This window comes from Desmodus rotundus, chromosome 11, assembly GCF_022682495.2.
Source record: "Desmodus rotundus isolate HL8 chromosome 11, HLdesRot8A.1, whole genome shotgun sequence".
NCBI lineage: Eukaryota > Metazoa > Chordata > Mammalia > Chiroptera > Phyllostomidae > Desmodus > Desmodus rotundus.
In genome coordinates, this window is record NC_071397.1 from 36,331,442 (window position 1) to 36,349,755 (window position 18,314).

The window sequence follows — 18,314 nt, forward strand, 5'->3', positions numbered from 1 at the left end:
CCCGCAGCAGGACGCAGCAGGCCGCCACCGCCCTTACCTCTTTCTCGGCCACCTCGCGGATCAGCACCTGCAACAACAAAGCGGGGAGAGCTGAGCCCCGCGCCCCGGGCCGCGGCCCCGCCACCGCCGCCGCCGCCCTCCCCCACGCCCGCAAGCGGAGAATGCCGGCCCTGCCCGCGCCGCGCGCCGTCGTACCTGAGCCGCCTGCTGACAGGGTCCATCTTCCAAGAACCGGGCGATGAGGAAGTAGAGCTCTGAGCGGGAGAGAAGGACGGGGAGACACACAAGCTGAGCGGCCGGGCGGCGGGGGGCGGGGGACCGCGAGCGGAATCGCCCGGTGCCAGCGGCCCCAGCAGCCCCCCGACTTACCCGATCGCAGCTCCGAGAGGCCTTTCCTCTCACAAGACATGTTTATGGGTCACTTAAAGGCCGCTGGCGGGACAACCCGCCGCCGAGGGGAAGCGGGGATGGTGCCGCCGCCTGCCCTATAGCTGTCACTGTGTGTTCACGAGCCGAGCCTCGGCTCCACCATTCAAGCAACGGCGGCGGAGGCGGAGGAGGAGGAGGAGGAAACAACAACTCTCAAGCAGCGGCTACGGCCGCCGTTGCCTCCGCCGCGGATCCCTCCGCCGCAGAAAAGAGTCCTCCACCTTCGCGGTCCCGGCTCGGCCCGGTCCTCAGCCCGTGCCCCCCGCCTCCTGGCGCAAAAAAGGAGTGCCTCTGACCCTGCGACCCCAGCGCCCCCGTACTCGGCCCGGTGAGACCCCCCCCCGCCCCCTCCTCCAAGGCTGAGGGTGCGATTTATTTATTTATTTCCAGTGGAGAAGATGTCGGAGCTACAGCCGCGGGTTGGCTGCGAGGTGCTTTCTCTGTGGAGGCCGATCTCAGGAGGGAGGGGGCCAGTTACTGCTCCGCGGAGGGATCTGACGCACACGGCGCCGCAGCACAGGCTCTATTCAGTGGCGCTGCTGGGGCTGAGATGGAAGTTAGTTTCTATGTAGCAGAAATAGGAAACAAATGAAGCAAAACTGCCCAAAGAGGGGAAATACCCCGAGCATGGGTCTCACTCTCACGCGCGCACACAGACACACACGCAGAGCGCACTCTCACGCTGGGCAAACTCGGGATTGCGCTACCTTGCCTGAGTTGAATGATAGTGTTTGGTTTCTGTCTCTTGCCATGTGCATGTGTATAAATGCTGCGGATTGGGATCTGTGTAAGTCCTGCGTTATTTCTGCAGCCTATGCAAAGTGTTGTGTAATTTATTGGAGGGCTTTATGTTGCAATAGAGGATCGGGCGCTTTTTGTTAAGCACTTGGTTTGCTAGCCCGATATTTGCTGAAGCCCCCTATGCATTTATCTTTCATTACTGCCGTTGCTTTAAGCGTACATTTTACAAATGTTTTTATTGTTGTTTGGGCAAAGCGAACTCCTGATCTGTACTTCAGATACTCTTTTTTCCTGATTACAAAAAGGCTAGTAATGGCTAATTAGAGATTCGGGATTAAAGAACCTTAAAGCTTTTTTTTTTTTAAGTGTTTACCAGAAGGAATAATGTAAACATGAAAGAAAGGAAAGAACACTAATATTTATCCTAACTAATCTGGAGGTAATTTAGTGACAGATCAATAACCTACCGAAGGATATTGAAACAGTATACTACACTTTAGCCAGGGTGATTAGTGATTAAATAATTTAAATAATCTGTGAATCTTGTCGACTTCGTCATTCTAATTAATGGTTTCTAATTTGAGGTGTAAACCATTCCTGTTTACAGTTAATCACGGGAAGACTTCTTGTAAACTGACAAAAAGAAAAATTAATCTTTCTTAAATTAGTATGTAATTACCGGTTTTATGTGCTAAATCATACATCTGCGTTTTGTGATGAGGATAAGGGCCTTGTTTGTTGAAGAAGAATATGAGTGAAATTAATAGAAACAATGGAAAAAGATGTTTGTTAGAAAACAAGGACACTAAGTGATATTTATCTCCAGATGATTTAAGCACTTTTCAAAAAGACTTGAGAGTTAATTTTTTTTTAAGGATTGAATTTTAAAGGGAGTTTGGATAGTCGTTCTTTTGTGAACATTTAACAAAAGACTCTTCTTAAAATTTTTAGTTAATAAACTACATTTCATAGATCTGGTCTAAAAAGGTTATTTGTGGGGAAAGTACCAACAAGCTGTGTTGTGGTTTTCTAGATTGTTTCCTCAAGCCTTGCACCCGCCTAGCTCTTAAATATTCCTAGTGGGAAATACTTGCTGCAACTGCCTTGGGCTGTACTGCAAGACTGCGTCGGTGTGATGCCCTATACTAAAACATCCAGAAATCATCATACATGTAATGAAGAAGAAAAAAAGCTTAAACCTCCTAGGAATAATACAATGTAAAAATTGCCTCTTATAACAATCAAATCAAAAAGAGAAGTTACCATGACTTGTCCCACTGCAGCATAATTATCAGAGAAACTTACTGAAATGGCTACCCTTCAAATATTGAAAATATTTGCACTTTTAAAGACAGTAATTCCATGCTAACTATTATAGGTAAAGTAACTTGCTTCTAAATGGTTAGGTTTGAAAAGACAGACATTTAATATGCCTTTATGCAATTCTGTTTATTTCTGTGACTGGTGCTTTCTAGTTTATCTTTTCTTTTTAAAAAAGATTTTATTCTTCAAATAATTGTAATATTTTATATTATAATCTTTAAATAAACAAATTTTAAGAACTAAATATTATAGTTAGAATCTTGTGGTTTTGAAATGTTTGTATTAGTCTGATTTTTACTAATAGATGTTTTATCCTTGTGAAAGAAAATAAACCAAATTATGACATGGAATATAAAATTACCCTGGGTAAAGTTTTCCATATATATCTTGTGACCATTATGTAAACACAGAACGCTACTATGATCATCTCATGTATGTTTTTCATTTGTGAGTTACAAAAGCTTTTCCTAAGTATACTACTATATGTAGCTCCTAAATTTTTTAAGGAAAATTCCCTTCCTAAGTTTTCTGAATATGATGTTCCAATCATTTTGACTAACCTTCGATAACAATTATACTTTCTTTTCCAAAGATGTAATTTGAAAATGGTGTCACCCTGCTTTTAAACTAATTTATAACTATCAGTCTGTTTTAAGAACATATATATTAACTGCTAGGAAGTAAAACTTCTCTTCAGCCAAATAATTTGTTTTTAACAGTGTAAGTTAAATTGAATTTTACTCTGTCTTTTAAATGTAATAAATACTCCTTACAACATTTTAAAAAATATTTATTTAAATATTAAACATATATTTCTGGATTCTGGTATCTGTTAATTATAGGGTTTATTAAGTCATTTATTGAGCACATGTACACAAAAAGCCTGTGCACATCAAATAGAAAGAAAATCTTACCTTTAAGTCCTATATTTTAGTTCCTGAGGTAATGGCGCTTGCACCTCTTTTCTAAGCTTTCTCTTTTGCTTGTAAGGATAGTTCAGATTTCATCTCTATTCCTTTCATTTTGTTTATTTTAACTTTTTCATGGACTTCAAAAATAAAATGTCAATTTAAAAAGATTTCCTTGCCTTTTGTATAAGAGGGCTAACAAAAATAATAAAAGATTGGAAAGCCAGTGATTAATGTTTTTAATATAATAGTCTCTTTAGGAGAATTACAAATGTTTTTTGAAATGTGAAATTTCAAGAAAAATTTCTGTGAAATTCATCACTTGTTTTCACTATGCATCCCATGAAACAAGATAAACTTTAAACAAAAAGTTTGTCTTGATTATGATAAGCTATTATTTGAATGAAATAATTAAGTGGTGCCATTAGTGTTCTTTCTGGAACAAGATGGCTTACTATTTATAAGTAAAAGGATTCTATCACACTTATGAAATTTGGTTTGTCTCCATTAGTATGAAATAATACGTATCTCAAAAAAATCTCTGCAAAAACTTAAAATTATATATTCTCATTTTTATTTTGATATTGGGCTTTTTTATAGCTATAAGGTATACAAATAAAAAAAGTAGAAAACACTCGTGTTCAAAAAATACCTTCTTTTTTAATACTCATTTGTCCTGGCAACAAAATACAACTGTCAAAAGAATCTTGTGTAACACACCACACTCCCCCTTCTGGATTTCCCCCAATATTGTATGTTTCTGTCCATGACAGTCTGACTTTCTCTGAACACACACATCCTTCTCCCTTCACAAAGCTTGAATATATATCAAATGTATATATTTGGCTGCTGCAGAAAGAATAGAGATAACCAACTTTAGTAAGCCAAGTTGTTATTTAACAATTTGTATTGTCTCCCTTATATCTCACTGAGAAATTTTTTCACTTAAATTAGTGCACAATTCCTTTTAATCTAACAAAAATTAGCTGGTAACCAACAATCAAATAATCCCTTACTTGTTAGGTTGGCCAAAAAGTCTGTTTAGTTTTTTCCATAAAGTAAAGACAAATGTTTCATTTTCACCAATAAGTTTATTGATTTGGATATTTTGGGTGTGTCACTATCACCCCAGTGGTATAACATTGATTGTTCTCAGTTAATGTCTCAATTTCATTGTTGTCAACTTCAGCTGGTCCACCCAACTGTGGAACATGGTCCAGCAAGAAATCTCCAGCATGAAAATTCGCAAACCACTTTTGATACATGGTTTCGATCAGTCATAGCACCTTCTCCATATACTGTACAAATCTTTTTTTTGTATTTCAGTTGCGTTTTTTATCTTTTTTGAAATAATAAAGCATAATATGTCAAAAATGTTGCTTATTTTCTTCCATCTCCAATGTTAAAATGGCTTCACAAAAATTAACCATTTTGATAAGTTTTTTTTAGTGCATGTTAATATGACAGCTCTCACAATATAATCTAACAAAATTGTTTTAAATGAGGTTAAAACAACTAAGTGCTACTAGAGACATTTTATGTAGAAAACTAAACAAACTTTTTGGCCACCCCAATATTTAAATGTCATTAGTAATTCACCAAACAACTTTTTTATCCAAAGTTAATATTCCTTGTTACCTTAGATTTTTTAATGTAAGTTTTAGTTTGCACAAGAAAGACATATCTTAATGGACTTATTTATATGTTTGATTTTTAACATTACTTCATGATCTAATAGTGCAATTACAAAGATTAATGGAGAAAAACAATTTTAGAACATATTCCCCCAAGATTTGGAGCAACACAGTGGACAGAGTAGAAAAAGCTATTCCACAGTCTGTAGGCATGTTCTTTCATATGAAGATGTTTCATGGATCAAGAGTGAGCTGGACTGATCAGAGAACAGTGGAATGTGAGAAGTTAGACCCCAGAGGAAGGGATGCGGAGGGAGTCTTTCAAAGTTGCTAGTGGTGGTGTATTAAATACAGCATGCTATTATCTATGTGGTTTTAAGACGGAATTTGATGACAGCAGTTATGTAGTCACTTGCCTTTACACGTACCCAAATTCAAAAACCTTAACTCCAAAGAAGAAAAATTATTTTATTCATGGTAAGGAAAGGGGGGGTGGGGAGTTTACCCAGCAAGTTAGTGAGGAATCTCTATATAATAAAAACAGTCAGAATCAACACACCAAAGCAGACACTGCTGGTGGGGAAGGAGAATGATTGTTTAAAAGAGTAAGATCTGACTTGAGACTCAATATGAAGATAAGATATGGATGAAAGTAAGATGCAACTTAACATTGAGAATATAGCCAATTTAGATCTAAACTGACTTTGTAATAAAAATGGTGTTTCCATTTCCTGAATTCCCATAGGAAGTCCTGTCTAATTTACTACCTTATTTTATAAATCGCTTATATTTTTCTTCCTTTATTTATATACTTGGGAAAGATCTTCTTGATTTATGCCTCTGTTACTTTATTGCCTTTATGCCTTTGATGAGTATAGTCATTTGTATTTGTTGAAATAGTGGTTGGCTAACTAGCCCAAACAAAGAATGAGTTCTGTTATATACTTACAAAACTTAAAATAATGTTGATAGCAAGTAGCTCTTTTAACTGAGATATGTATGTTCAAAATTTAAGAAAAGCTTATAATTTTTGGTTTTGAGGTTACACCTATAAATCTTATTACATTCATAATTTTTATGCTTACATTTGAGTGCATAAACATAGATGTGGATCAAATGGTTATAGTGGATTTTTTTCATGTTCTCTAGAACTTACCAACTGATAATAATTTGTATAAAAACTAATATAGCCTTTAAATAGGACCTACTGGTAAGAACATATGTGTTATTTCCCAACAGTTATCAGAAGCATTGTTACTGAACATTATTTGAGAATATCTTTGCTAAGAATACTGAGTAAGCTGTATCATATAAGAAGGAAGAAATTGCTTTTTTGTCTTGCCATCTTTTCCTCTTTGGTTTTCACATGTTATACTTTATAATTGTTTTTGTCAATCAATACTTTGGACATTTTGGTAAATCTATAAGATTTCTGTCTTTCCCTGATACTCCAAATTCTCTGGTTTTGTTTTGGGTTGTTTTTTTTTTTTAGTGTCTACAGATTTCCTTCTCTTCCATCACTGAAACTTTAGTTTCCAGTGGTAAACCAAATGTGGGAATTAAGATATGCAATTAATTTAAATGAGTCTTAGGAGCTCTAAAAATATAAAGGAATCTATTCTTTGCTTCTTATAGTTGAGACAGTCACACATTAGGATTTTCAGCATCTTTTAATTTCAGCCCCCCTGGTCATTAGACAAGAGACCAGAGAGAGAATTTACACAACTGGTGTAAAAAAGAGGAGAAACAGGTACTTCTTTATACTTTTCCATAAGGAAAGAAATGAACTGTCAAACAGCACAAATTTTCGGCTTGTGAAGTATATGTACACATTTTTTGTGTTATTAAATTTTTCTTATTTCTTTGTGCTAAAGTCAAGGTAAATGTGACCTCTTTAAAGTTTGCTGAGTTAGAGGAATTACTGATTTTTAAAAAATTATTTTTGGAGTAATTAATGCATCTTTCAGACTTTAGTTTATGAAGTTTCCAAGTAATACTGGCTGGAGAGGAATGACATTGACTCACACGGCTCTGTGGCCAACAGTTTTGCTTACCTTGACCTCTTTGAGATGTTTAGGATGGGAAACTCACTTCATTTTTGAGAGCCAGATGCCATCGCACCTAAAAAACATTTAAAAATGAATCCTTGATGAACACACAGTGGTAAATATCAATGGCACAATAGTAATATATTTTTTTTCTAATGACTATTAACAAAGCATTCTTCTATTAGGATAATAATTACAAAGGTCATTTCCCCTTTCAGTCAGTGTCTCATGTTGTCTCTTTTTCTTTTTTAATATTAAAATATTTTAAAAATTTATTTTTTTAATGTTAAAAAGAAAGATAAGTGTTGTCACAAGTTCTGGTGACTTGTACTACTTCTACAAAACACAGTTTTGTAGAAGTAGTACACTTCTACGTATGTGTTTCTTTTTCCTGGGCAAAATCATATAAGTTAACGTAAGGACCCAAGTCAATCTGTAATATTTCTCTCTCCCTTGTTTCCATATGCCATTCCTTCTCCTGTCTTATCCTCATTGCGGCATTCTTGCTTTCTCTCTGTGCATCGGTTGAAGAACCATCATTTAAACACTGCCTTTAGTTTGACACTCACGTGTACAACATTGTATCTAACACATGGAGATACCCAGCTCACCAGAGGCTGATGGGATATATGAGAGCTAATCTGGAGCAGCTGATCCCCTCTACACCTGGAAAGCATATGTTTCAGTGATAGTCTGGCCAACCTCCAGAAATTATCAATTATTAAAACTTAACTTTATTTAGGAACAATAACTCAATTTATTGACGGGACTGCAAGAGATATGAATCAGTGGCTGTATGTATCCTGTAAATTTAACTATAGAGGATTCAGATTCTTTATACTTGCCTGGCAGGGGAGATACCATGATTATGAAGGTGGTTTACAGGGTGAGGCTTATCCATTGCACTCCAGATGTGCTTACTCCTGCAATTTCCCCAAATGTGGTAAACTCGACTGCATAATTTGTGGTAGTGGGGACTGCGTTCACGCTCTCCCTTGAGGAAAAGAAAAAAAATTCATATTCCTAAAAAATATATACATATATAGAGAGTTTTTAGTACAAAATGCTTATATTTTACAAATACAACCAGGAATAAATCCCACTGAGTTATTTTTATTGATGAAAAAATAACAAAAAATTTTGTGAAGTAATCTGTTGAGTGTGATATAGATTAATGTGAAAGCATTTTTTCAAAATACTTTTTGGAATGAGTATGATTTCCATATTTTAAAAATTTAACAACTAATTGCTAAGAGATTAATTTTAGTTCTATAATATAAACTATGAAGAGGTTTAAGTCAAAAGTTCTCTAGCCAAAATTAGATCGAAATCTTACATACCTAGATATCAAGGGTTGCATAGACTCCAAAAATTTCTCATAGTGTCCAAGGTTTTTCTTTTACTACAGTTTTTTTTTAAGTTACAAACTAAAACAAATTGTCATTCTTTAAAAGTCTAGCTCCTTTTAAACTTGATATTTATGCTTCAACACATTAGTCTTTGGAATCTCAAAATCAGGTCACCTTAACTTAGGAACAATTTTTAAAGCCTCTTTATTAGGAAAAAAGTAAAAAAAAAAAATAGAAATGTCCCCCAGGTACCAGATTCACAGCATTCATAATTACACACATTTGGTCAATCATACTTTATCTATCCTTCCAACCACCCCTTTCTTCCTTAAATGTTTTAAAGTAAATCTCATCATTACCCCTGTAAATAACTTGGTATGTAGTCCAGAAGCAAATTCTGACTAGCTTAACTCTTCATTGATTGATTGATTGATCTGTTGACTTCCTTATATATTAAACATTTTTTGAGCATCTGCCATATTCTAGACACTGTATTAAGCCCTAGAAATTGATTGTCAGGACAAGGTCATTGGGATCCTTTCTAAGAAGTTCTCGTATGGTTGGAAATGTAAACTGCTTACAAGTCAGATCATATCACTCAACTGCTTAAATTCTATCAATGATGCTTCATGAACACCTGGATAATCCTTAGTATGGCATGTGAGATCCCTTATAATCTTCCCCCCTCAAACTCTCCATACTTAACTCTACCCACTGGACCAGGAGCACTCTAAATTCCTTCCGTATGGAAACAGTTATCCAAATATGCCTTTCTTTCATCTTCTGTACATCCTGGTCCCCCTCTTTCTGGACTCTTCATTCTCAAAATCAAACCACTTCTCATGCAGTTTTCAAGACATGACATTATCACCACTTTGAGAAAACCTTCATGCCTCTCTCAGCAAACAACTAGGTGTTCATTCTCTGTGTTTCCAGAACCCCTTTTGTATGTCTCAATTGTAGCACAGCTTTCATATATGTTATATTTTGATATTGTTCTGATTCACTAATATTTTTTCTTTAGAACAGTCTCTCCATTTTAGATTTCTGTATTCCCAGTATTTACAACAATTCAGAATATACAACAGGCACTTAATAAATTCAGTTTTTTCTTGGAATATGTTTATTAGGTAAAGAAGCTCTGGTCATTTCTGGAGTTATATTTCTATGGTTCCTATCAATGACCCTAGTTTGCCATAATTTCACAGGGCTAGCTGAGACACATGGTGAGAGTTATCTTACTCGAAGGAAGGCAACAAAGTATATATTGTATTTATAGAAATATCAGAATAATCAGGCAACATTTGGATATCAGCTCTGTCTTTTCAGAGCCTTCATTACAGTATTATTTGACTATAAAATGAAGGCATGCTATGGTCACTAAAAGAAGTTCACAGTATATCAAAATAATGACAGAAAAAGAAGCCTAACCTAAAATGAATGACATCAAATCTGCTTCCCCCCACCTTTGCCACTTAACTTTAACCTCTTTTTTAGTACATTTTTCTTACTTGTCCTTTACTTCTGTCTTATATCTAATGCTCTAAAGAATCAGAAGGAAAACAAACATATATGTAAATAGGAGATCCACTAAATGGAATGGTGCATCAACAGGGCCCCTATAGCAAATGAAAAAGAGTGTCCGAATCAATACATCTGTAATTATGAAGACCTGGGAAGGCCCCAGAGATTATCTAGTTCAAATCCCCTTTCAAAGAGGTTAAATGATTTGTCCAAATTCCCACCCTCTTTTTAAAATTTCAATCAATCTTGCAATCTTTCTGAGGTTATTGGTGAAAATGGAGGATAGCTAAATAGCCAAATGAGAATTATTTAGCATAACGGAGTCAACATGATTTCTGTACAAGAAATGATGTGCTTTGGTGCGACTAGACTTGTTTGAGGGGATAAATAAGCATGACTAAGGAGATTTGGAAAGAATTTATATTTAAACTTTCAAAAAGCTTTTTGACAAGTTCTTACATCAAACTAAACAAATCTCATAAGAAGTTGGCTTGGAAAGAAATAAGGAGAAATTTGAGTAGTTAATAAATCCTAATTATGTTTTTTACTGAGTGTCCTTGGGCAAATTATTTTACCTTGCTTATCATCATTTTCCCACAAATAGTAAAGGCAAAGTGATTTTACCTAACTCATCAGGGTACTGCAAGGTATGGATAAAATAATAAATGATAAATGATAATACTGTTATAATTAAAGCTAACATAATAGTATATGACACAGACTGTCTAAGTGTTTAACAAATATTGTCTCATGTGACCCTCACAAGTCTTCCATGTGGCAAATACTGTTATTATCTCTCCACTGTTAAGAGAACTGAGGCATAGAGTATTGAAGTAACTTGTCCTGAGTCATGAAACTGGTTATTTGTGAAGTCAGGAACGAAACTGAATAAGCTGTTTCCAGACCCTTTACTCTTAGCCAGTCAGTCTCATACTCTTGTGCTATTAATATCCATAACCCCTTTTCATGCATAGCCTAGGTTCATGAGGGCATAAAAATGATAGTTATCAAAATTTTTGTACTTTGTCAAGTGGGAGAACAAATGGAGGCCTAATAATGACTGAAGACCTAGTTTAAGCATGTGGCATTCTTTTTACAACCAGCTTGGAAGGCCACAGAAACCCCAAGAGTTTCTGTGGTTTGACCATGGTCAGAAGTCCGGATAGGTCAGAACCGGGATTCAGAGGACACTGATCTTGTTCCAAAACCCATGTTACTTTTACTATAGTCCAGCCTGCACTCTTACTTGGATTCACTAAATACTAAATTATTTAATACTTACTTAGTATTTGTGACCTACCTCTTTTTTTCTTTGTTGTCTGGTTAGAAGTTTATAAATTTCACTGATCTTTTCAAAGAAACAGCTTTTGGTTTTGATGATTTTCTCTATTGATATCCTAATTTTGGTTTCTTTTATTTCTATTTGAATTTTTACTATTGTCTTCTGCTTACTGTGGATTTAATTTGCTCATGTTTTTCTAGTTTCCTAAGGTGGAAACTTAGATTATTGATTTTAGCTTGTTTTTCTATTCTAATATATGCATTTAATGCTATAAATTTCCCTCTAAGCACTGCTTATACTGCATCTCACAAGTTTTGATAAATTGTGTTTTCATTTCTATTTAGTTAATAATAGTTTTTAATTCTCTTGAAATTTTTTCTTTTACTCATATGTTATTTAGAACTGTGTTATTTAATCTCCACATGTTTTGAGACTTTTCAGTTATCCTTCTGTTACTTACTACTAGTTTAAATAATTCCACTAGTCCGAGAGCATTGTTTTATTTCTATTGTTATAAATTGTTAAGGTATGTTTTATGGCCCAGAATGTGTTTTATCTCAGTGAATGTTCAGTGTAAGCTTGAGAAGAATGCTTATTCTGTTGAAGGATGAAGTAGTCTATTGATGTTAATTATATCTAGTTGTTGGTGTTGTAGAGTTTACCTATGCCCCTCTAATTTTCTGCCTGCTGCATATATCCATTTCTGATAGAGGGGTGTTGAAGTCTCCAACTGTTACCGTGGAATTATCTGTTTCTCCTTGAGGTTCCAGCAATTTTTTTGCCTCTTGTAGTTTGACACAGTTATTACATGAATGCGCATTAAGGATTCTTATGTCTTCTTAGAGAATTGACTGCTTTATCATTATGTAGTGCCCATCTGTATCTCTGATAACTTTTCTTACTTTGATGTCTGCTGTGTTTGAAATTACTGCAGCTACTCCCATTTTCTTTAATTAGTGTTAATATGGCCTATTAGCTTTTGAATAGACTTGGAGTGGTACCTGGTAGTTTTAATTTGCATTGCCCTAACTACTAATGATTTTCTGCATCATTTCATGTACTTATTTGCTATCCCTATATCTTTTTTGGTGAAAGGTCTGTTGAAATCTCTTGGCCCCCTTTATAATAGTATTATAAAACAATAGTATTTGTTTTCTTATTATTGATATCTGAGAGGTGATTTTTAAAGAACACCTAGATAGAAATTCTTTATCAGATATAATGATTATTTTCAAATATTTTCTCCCAGTCTTTGGCTTATATGTTCATATAACAACTTTTACTTTCTTTATAATTTCTTTTAACAGTGTCTTTTGAAGAGCAATTTTCAATTTTGAAGCCAATTTATCAGGGGTTTTTTTTTGTTTTATAAACCATGCTTTTAGAATCATATCTTTAAAACCTTTGTGTAACCTAAGATTTTCTAGTATGTTTCTTCTAGAATTTTTATAGTCTTAGATTTCACATTAAATTCTGTGATCCATTTTGAGTTAATGATATGACATAGGAATCAAAATTTATCTTTTACTTCTGGTCAAGATGGCGTATAGGCAGACATGGCTCACCTCTTTGCACAACAGTATCAAAATTACAACTAAAATATAGAACAGCCATCACTAAGAACTGTCAGAAATCGAGTTGAATGGAAGTCTTGACAACTATGGAATTAAAGAAACTTCATCCATCCAGACTGATAGAAGGGGTGTAGACACAGAATGGGCTGATCCCATACCCATGTGTCGTCGATAAAAATTTAGGAGGGATATCTAGGGAGTGAGAAGTCCCAGCCCCACATCAGGTCCCAGCCCCACATCAGGTCCCCCAACCCAGGGTTCCAGTACCAGGAAGATAAGTCCCCATAACTTCTGGCCAGTGGGGATTTAGTTGGTGAAAGAAACTTCTGCAGCTCCAAGCAGTTCCTCTTAAAAACCCACACACATTCTCAACTACTCAGACTCATTCCCTCTGAGCTCCAGTGCTGGGGTGGCAGCTTGAAGGGCACCAGTGGCATACTGGGAGAAACTGAAGTGTCTGGCATTAAGGTGAGCAGAGGCTATTGTCCCTTTTCTAAACCCTACCTCCACAGAGTTGGCAATATCTGGTGCCATATCTGAGACTCCACCAATCTTGCTAACACTGTTTCACCCACCTTGGAGATCCCCAGAGACTTCAGCCACCCAATTTATGGGCCCACCCAAGCTGCTTTTCCATATGAATGGCTGGTCTTGGCTCATACTTCACAACTTCCTAAATCTCAAACAAGCAACAGCTGGCCTCAGTGAGCTGCAGGCCTGGCAGTAGCAGCAGGCAGCCTTGATTCACAGCTTGGATTTGCCTGGGAATCTCCAAATAAGGGTAGCAGCCATCTCAGATTTATTATTGCTTTATAACTCACGCAGGGTGGCCCCAGGAAAAACACAGCGGCTAAATTTGGCCTGTACCGCCCAGGAAACCCCAGGGCCAGCGCACACAGTGGATATCTGCAGACCACATCAGAGCACCACCACCTGCCCCTGCACAACTGACGCTCCATAGAGGGTGGAGGTTGGTGGTCAGTGGTCACAGCCAGTTCTTACAGCTGACTGGCCTGGGTAAATCCACCCCATTGATCTGCCAACAGCCATCAAGGCTCAACTACAAGAGGAGGGTGTATTCAGCTCATACAAAGGGCACATCTCAAGGGATAGGGGAGGCTGTGCCACTGGACCCTACAGGACACTTGCTTCATTAGGCCACACTACCAAGACATGGAGTCAAAGCAGGTCTTTCTAATACACAGAAACAAACACAGGGAGGCTGCCAAAACAAGGAGACAAAGAAACATGACCCAAATGAAAGAACAGATCAAAACTCCAGAAAAAAGAGCTAAGTGAAATGGAGATAAGCAATCTATCAGATACAAAGTTCAAAGCACTGGTTATAAGGCTGCTCAAGGAACTTAGGACCTCAGCAGCATAAAAAAGATTCAGTCATAAATAAAGGAATACACTAATTGAAATAAAGAACAATTTACAGGGAATCAACAGTAGACTGGATGAAGCCAAGGATCAAATCAATAATTTTAGAACCTAAGGCAGCAAAAAACAACCAACAAAAACAAGAAGAAAAAATAATCCAAAAAAATGAATAAAGTATAAGCAGCCTCTTGGACAGCTTCAAGAGGTCCAACGTTCGCATCATAGCGGTGCCAGAAGGAAAACAGAAAGAGCAAGAAATTGGAAATCTATTTGAGAAAAATAATGAAAGTAAACTTCTCTAATTTAGAATCTTAAAAGCAGCAAGAGAAAAGAAGTTATTTACCTACAGAGGAGTTCTCATAAGACTGTCAGCTGATTTCTCAAAAGAAACTTTGCAGGTAGAAGGGTTGGCAAGAAATATTCAAAGTAATGAAAAGCAGGGACCTATAGCCAAGATTGCTCTACCCAAAAACTACCATTTAGAATCGAAAGGCAGATAAAGAGCTTCCAAGACAAGTAAAAGCTACAGGAGTTCTTCATCACCAAACCATTATTATATGAATTGTTAGAGGGACTTATTTTTAAAAAGATCAAAGAAGCTGGACCCAAGGAGGAACACACCAAGGCACATCATAATTACATTACCCAAGATTAAACAGAAGGAGAGAATCTTAGAAGCAGCAAGAGAAAAGGACACAGTTACCTACAAAGGAATTCCCATAAGACTGTCAGCTGATTTCTCAAAAGAGACTTTACAGGCAAGAAGGGGCTGGAAAGAAGTATTTGAAGTCATGAAAGGCAAGGACCTACATCCAAGATTACTCTATCCAGCAAAGCTGTTATTTAGAATGGAGGGGCAGATAAAGTGCTACTCAGATAAGGTCAAGTGAAAGGAGTTCATCATCACCAAGCCCTTATTATATGAAATGTTAAAGGGGGTTACCTAAGAAAAAGAAGATCAAAAATAGGAAGAGTAAAAATGACAGCAAACTCACAGTTATTAACAACCACACCTAAAACCAAAACAAAAGAAAACTAAGCAACTAGAACAGGAACAGAACCACAGAAATGGAGATCACATGGAGGGTTATCAACAGGGGAGTGGGAGAGGGAGAGAGGGGGGAAAGGTACAGAGAATAAGTAGCATAAATGGTAGGTAGAAAATAGGCAGGGGGAGGGTAAGAATAGTATAGGAAATGTAGAAGCCAAAGAACCTATATGTATGACCCATGGACATGAACTAAAGTGGGGGAATGTGGGAGGGAGGGGGTGTGCAGGATGGAGTGGAGTGAAGGGGGGGAAATGGGACAACTGTAATAGCATAATCAATAAAATATATTTTAAAAATTTTAAAAAGGTCAAAACAAACAAAAAAGGTAAAAATACGTATCTATCAACAATTGAATCTAAAAAACAAACTAAGCAAAAAAGAAAAACAGAGACAGAATCATGGATATGGAGAGCGTTTTGATGGCTGCCAGATGGGAGACGGGTGTTGGGGAATGCGTGAAGAGGTGAGGGGATTAAGAAGTACAAATAGGTAGTTACAGAATAGCCGTGGGGATGTAAGTACAGTATAGGAAATGGAGTAGCCAAAGAACTTATAGGCATGGACATCAGCAATGGTGTGGGGGTTGCCTGAGAGAGCGGGAGTTGCTGGGTGGAGGGGGTAAGGGGGATTAATCAGGGCCACTCTAATAGCATAATTAATAAAATATTTTAAAAATTTATCTTTTTGGCATATGCAAATACAAATTTTCTCCTATCATTTGTTGAAAAGAGTCATTTTCCCACTGTGTTATCACATCTTTGTCAAAATTTCTTTTATAATTTCCAATTTTTGTTAGTGTACAGAAAAACAACTAAGTTTTGTATAATGCACTTTTATGCTTCAAACTCACTAAACTCCAGTGGTTTTAACATCTTTTATGTGTTTCCACATAATTTTCCCTACAGGAAAATCATGTTTCCTCTTAATAAAGGCAGTTTTACTCTCTTTCTAATATCCAAACCTTTTATTTCTAACCTCCAGGAAAATGTTGAGTGGGGATGTTGAGAACAAATATACTTGCCTTGTTGCTGACATTAGGAGAAAAGCACTTAATCTTTCGCCATTAAGTCTGATGCTAGCTGTAGGGCTTTTCATAAATGCCCTTGATCACATTAAGGAAGTTTCCTTCTTTTCCTAGTTTGATGAGAGTTTTAATCAGGAATGGATATGGATTTTGTTCAATCATTTTCTGTACACTTGAGATAATGATATGGTTTTCCTTTTTAATTTGTTGCTGTGATGAATTGAAATGATAGATTTTACAGATGTTAAACCTACCTTGCATCCTTGAGAAAAACCCCACTTGGAGTTTACTTTTGGTTCAAGTTGCTGAAATTTGGTTTAAAAAAATTTTGTATCTGTATCAATGAAAAATACTAGTCTTTGTCTTATATGGTTTTGGTCTGTATAGTCTTATATAGTTTTTGCCCTATATAGTCTTGGTCTGGTTTTGTATCTGAGTAAAGCTGATCTCATCAAATGAGTTGGGAAGTATTTTTTTTTAATTTTCTGGCAAAGTTTTTTTCATAAGTTTGTTATCTTTAAACTTTTGAGTAGTATTCACCAGCAGAGCCATCTGGACCTAGAGATGTTCTTTGTAGAAATATTTTTAGCTAAAAATTCAATGTCTTTAATAAGTATATTACCATTAAAATGATTGATTTCTTCTTGAGTGAGCTCTTTTAGTATGTGCAGGATATCTGTTTATACAGTTTTCTCCTCTGTGCCCTGCAAACTCTAGCAGCCTTGGCCTCCGTGGTGTCCAAGTGTGGTTCCTGAACTCAGAAAGTTCTCAGTCTCCATCTGGTTTCCTCCATTCTGCACCACAATCTAGAACCTGTTTTTAGGCATTAATCTGGGGCAATTTTGGTGCTCATCACGTTTGTTTCCTGCTTCTTAAATCACGGTCACTTATTTTCTGATGTTAAATTTCTTGAAAACCACTGATTTATATATTTTATTGTTTTTTATTTGTTTCAGGCAGGAAGGTAAATCTAATCTCTGTTATTCTATCTTGGCTGGAAGCAGAAATCCATTCTTCAACTTATAAAATGTTTATCTCACCCAAATTTGACTAGCTTATCTCTCTTACATTGTGCTTATTTTTAAGTAATATTTTAAACTTTGACACTCTGAGTAAGTGTGACTTTTCCCCAAGGGCAAAAAAAGCTTTTCACTCTTGTATTTATCTTGGTGCTTGACTCATACAATTTTTACCTATCAGCTTCAAAAATGTCTTCAGTGTAAGCTATTAGTTCAATTTGACAGTAGGACTTTGTATGATGAATGCATTCTCTAATTGCAAAAAAGAAAAAATCTAAGCAAGAGATTTAACTTCAATGCCTGATTCTTCTTCACCATTGCACTATTCTTTGCAGAAAAGCTTGAAAACCACCCATATCCTCTTTTGTTTTTTTCTTTTGTTTCTTTCTTTGCCACTACAGTTTGTTGTAATGTCATAACGACATATTTTTTAACCATTAAAGAGGAAAATATGAATTATTTAACAGTTACTTATGTAAAACATGCATTTGTCTATTAAATCTACCATAAAATCAAGAGATGAAATTTGAACATTAGATAAATTTAGGTTTGACTTCTTTGGGGCTGTCAGTGATGGCAGACTTAATTCTCAGGGCTTCTTTATTCCATTTGTGTGCTGGGGTTTACTGCTGGTAGACAAAGCTCCTCTCCTTTGGTGTTTTATCCTCAAGCAAGCATTGTATCTACTGGCAGATGAGAATATTGTATTATGGATGATATGCATACTTCAGTGACAGGGAAAAGGCTGTGCTCACAGTAGTTCATAGCATATGTGACACTGCAAAATAATTTCTTAATCTGTCACTAGGTGTACGGGAGCTCTGGAATCTGAACATCTTGATATTGTATGCAGGTGTTTGTGTAAGTGTTCATATTCTCTGTACATATATTCTATAACTGTTATTTGGCATTCAAAGAGAGTTTTTATATATTAGGACCCTTCCATCTAGTCCCATTGCAGAGTAGAGCAACAGAAAAACCACACCCAGTCAAAGTACTGTAGAATGACAACTCCATAAAAATAT

The 18,314-nt window shown here is 36.3% G+C and overlaps 1 protein-coding gene, 2 long non-coding RNA genes and 1 other non-coding gene across 6 annotated transcripts in view; 3 read left to right on the top strand and 1 right to left on the bottom strand.

The window, feature by feature from the left end:
* PHIP (pleckstrin homology domain interacting protein) overlaps window positions 1-502 on the bottom strand; it is a 141,590-nt gene extending 141,088 nt beyond the window's left edge. Inside the window, exons 1-3 of the mRNA XM_053913788.1 lie at window positions 370-502; window positions 196-254; window positions 38-67 (exon numbers count right to left, since the gene is read on the bottom strand). Of these exons, the coding sequence (XP_053769763.1) occupies window positions 38-67; window positions 196-254; window positions 370-409 (129 nt within the window). The 5' untranslated portion in view covers window positions 410-502. The remainder of the gene's footprint in view (window positions 1-37; window positions 68-195; window positions 255-369) is intronic.
* A 157-nt stretch (window positions 503-659) lies between these two features.
* The window catches only part of LOC123478296 (uncharacterized), a 110,735-nt gene continuing 93,080 nt past the window's right edge, over window positions 660-18,314 (top strand). For all 3 annotated transcript variants that reach the window (XR_011650567.1, XR_011650568.1, XR_008425527.1), the window contains exon 1: window positions 660-757. This is a non-coding gene — a long non-coding RNA (uncharacterized lncRNA). The remainder of the gene's footprint in view (window positions 758-18,314) is intronic.
* On the top strand, window positions 779-2,737 carry LOC128779519 (uncharacterized). The gene is made up of 2 exons (XR_008425528.1): window positions 779-1,216; window positions 2,204-2,737. It is a non-coding gene; the product is annotated as an uncharacterized lncRNA (long non-coding RNA).
* On the top strand, window positions 7,921-8,080 carry LOC112319362 (U1 spliceosomal RNA). The gene has a single exon (XR_002976314.1). It is a non-coding gene; the product is annotated as a U1 spliceosomal RNA (small nuclear RNA).